Genomic DNA, 2851 nt, shown 5'->3' on the forward strand with positions numbered 1-2851 from the left:
GGAGAAGGGAACAAGAAAGCGGAAGGATTGATCTTGTATAGGCCGGAGTAGGACGAAGCACCATCGAGTTTCTCGATTACTTGGAACTACAACGACTGAGGGTTTACACGAAGCTCTCGCAGTGGAACAATCGAGAGGGTAGGGAATCTTACGCAAAAAGCAATGATAAATATTCTTTCCTCTAAAGGAGAAGAAAGACAAGTGTACCAATCTCGAGCATGCAGACATGCAAAAATCTCGAAAACATCTTGATTTTTCTCTTTGAAACTCAAATGATCACTAAGCCCTCCCTACCTCTCTAGGGCAGGCCAAAAACCCCTGCATTTGAACCCACGTCATATTTTAGGTGAACCCCAGGACGAAGGTGGTGAAACAAGGTGACTTTATCATTCATTAGGCTTGCCTGTATGTGAGTGACATGCTAAGAGAGAGAGCATAAAATTAGAGGCCCCATGAAATGTCGAGAGAGAGCATAAAACTAGAGGCCCGAGGGTGAAAAGAAAGAAGAAAGATTAAGAGTGTGCAAAGAGGACTAAATGAGAATGGGCCAAAAGTCATAAAGGGGACCTCAAATCATCAATACTCTACAAGTGCACCAACAACAAATTAACACGTGAGAGAGCATGAATAATAAGAATGATTTGATTTAATTTCCCCATCTCATAACCAAACTTTCGCTAAAGCCTACCCATGGCAGGCCAGCTACGTCTTGTCGAACACATCACAAGTGAAGGGATAGTGAACGCGATACGTCTTGTTGAAGAAAATCACGTCCAACCAACCGTTCATGATCATGTGGCATTGTGGCTTGCTTTGTGTGGCTCCTCATCAATCAACCGGCTTTTATCAGATCTAGGCTCCTTGTCGTGATTGTACCATGCACGCCAACTACTAGCCACCACCTCACGTCTCTACTTGGACGGTGTAAAGTTTACATCATGGGCGGTGCAGGAGAACAGATCAGCGGTAACACCTTTATAAATATATATATCCGTCTGCTTGCATTAACCAATCTTGCCTCTTACCATCGCGCGGTATCCAGATCCTCGAAGTTGGAACGAAGGCAATAAGCCGTGTCAGAAACGCGTCCAGATCGGCAGCTACAACTTCACTGATGGAGGTACCGCCCTTTTTCTATTTATGTTCCCTACGTCTGCACCACGCGGCACACGGTACTTCGGTGTAGACGTCCTATTTTGAATATGTGTTGCTCGAGTGCAGCAATACGTTGAACTGATGGTTCGCATGGATTGCCCTGGCTGTGAGAGAACTATACGGAAAGCGCTCTCGAAATTGAAAGGTTCGAATTCTCAGACTCATATATAGAAAACCGTGTTACTGAGCTTGAAATTCCAAAGTTTTTGTACCAAAATGATGCTTACTACTTCTTCACCTTGATTAAGTTCGAATCTAACAAGAAATGGCTACGTACTTGGATGATCATAAATTTGCGGTGCTCCGGTTCGTGGACTACAGGTGTGGAATCGGTCGATGTTGATCTCAAACAACAGAAAGTGACAGTAGCTGGCTATGTGGATCCGAAGAAAGTACTGAGAAAAATAAGGAGAACGGGCAAAAAGGCGGACTTCTGGTCTCAGGCTGCCCAACGTTACAGTTTTCGGCCCTCAAGCAGTCAATTGGTCACTCTTGGACGGAGAGACAGCTCTGGAAACTACGCTGATAACCGGGCGTTATCGTTGTTCAGCGATGAGAATCCAAACAATTGTTCCGTCATGTAACGAAATGTTTTGAGAAGTTCATGATCCCGTTTTGATCGCTTTATTAACGGTCGTCAATCAAGCATGAGACTATATAGATAGGTCTGTGTACAAAAGACGTAATTCGTTAGCTACACAATATTAATGTTCTCGACGGTCGTCTAAGGCTCATGAGACTTTCCGCTCGTTGTCAGATCACTACGTCAACCATAAAGCTGAGGTTTAAACAGTTCAATTGTAAATTTCTGCTACCCTGATTTCCGCGATGGTTAATATTTACAGCAGCTGCGTTTCTTGAGGATTTCTGCATAGCTTCTGCGTTATGCTAAAAGAAAAACGAACAATGAAACTCCTGCTGGAAGCATCTCATTCCATTGAGTTTAGGAATCTAAAGTTGTGAAAGATCAACGATTATAAGCTAATAGCCTTTCCATCGTGGAGCACATAACTACTAACTCAAAATTGAAGTTGAATCCTAGTATTTTATCAAAAGCCAATGAGTAAAATGGTGGACATGAAATGCGACACAGGGTCTCTAGGACCCGATCCTCCCTGCAAATGTCAAGACCCTAGGACCCGATCCTCCCTGCAAATGTCAGGGGTGGTGATCTACTATTGATTTTATGATATCCATATTTTGAAAGCTGAAGTCCAACAAATACTTGAATAAGGTGATACAATAATTGATCCTCATTGCAGTGTATACAATATTGTCACATGGACTACAACCATATGAATACAGGTGTCGTTATCCTTCAATCTTGCATCTGTCTTGGATTTCCTTACTCCCTCGTATCGATAACTTCTCGATAACTTGCATTAAACACACAAGAATTGTAATTGAAAACAAAAAATTTTCAATGGATGAGTAATTAAAAATATTTATATGATAATATATAATATATAATTATCAAAACCACACATAGTGTGGGCAGGGAGGTGGTGCACTTCCTTTCCCAAAGAGTTATAATCCGAGGGAATAGGCCCTTCCTTAGGTGCCAAGATAATGCTAAGAATATAAACACTAAGAATATGAGTGCTGAGGATAAGTCTCGCAAATGGATAAGAACTTGACATATTACCTAAATTTCAGTAGTTATAACGGTAGTCGAATGTCGGTAAAGTCACTACGA

At 41.9% G+C, this 2851-nt stretch overlaps 1 protein-coding gene across 1 annotated transcript; it reads left to right on the top strand.

Moving 5' to 3' along the window:
- The first annotated feature begins 1023 nt into the window (after positions 1–1023).
- On the top strand, positions 1024–1782 carry LOC147894941 (copper transport protein ATX1-like). Its single transcript, XM_087384090.1, has 3 exons — positions 1024–1120; positions 1222–1300; positions 1477–1782. Exons 1-3 carry the CDS (start codon positions 1115–1117, stop codon positions 1737–1739), a joined length of 348 nt encoding a protein of 115 aa, XP_087240216.1. The 5' UTR covers positions 1024–1114; the 3' UTR covers positions 1740–1782.
- The last annotated feature ends 1069 nt before the right edge of the window (positions 1783–2851 follow it).

Source organism: Dipteris shenzhenensis, chromosome 13 (genome assembly GCF_047967505.1).
Source record: "Dipteris shenzhenensis isolate YYH24624 ecotype China chromosome 13, Dip_SZ_1.0, whole genome shotgun sequence".
Taxonomy (NCBI): domain Eukaryota; kingdom Viridiplantae; phylum Streptophyta; class Polypodiopsida; order Gleicheniales; family Dipteridaceae; genus Dipteris; species Dipteris shenzhenensis.

What these genes read in the sequence shown, in the direction of transcription:
- LOC147894941 (XM_087384090.1), top strand. An exon ending in AGCGCTCTCGAAATTGAAAG is followed by an intron (nt 1,301 to 1,476) that starts GTTCGAATTCTC and finishes CGTGGACTACAG; the next exon opens with GTGTGGAATCGGTCGATGTT.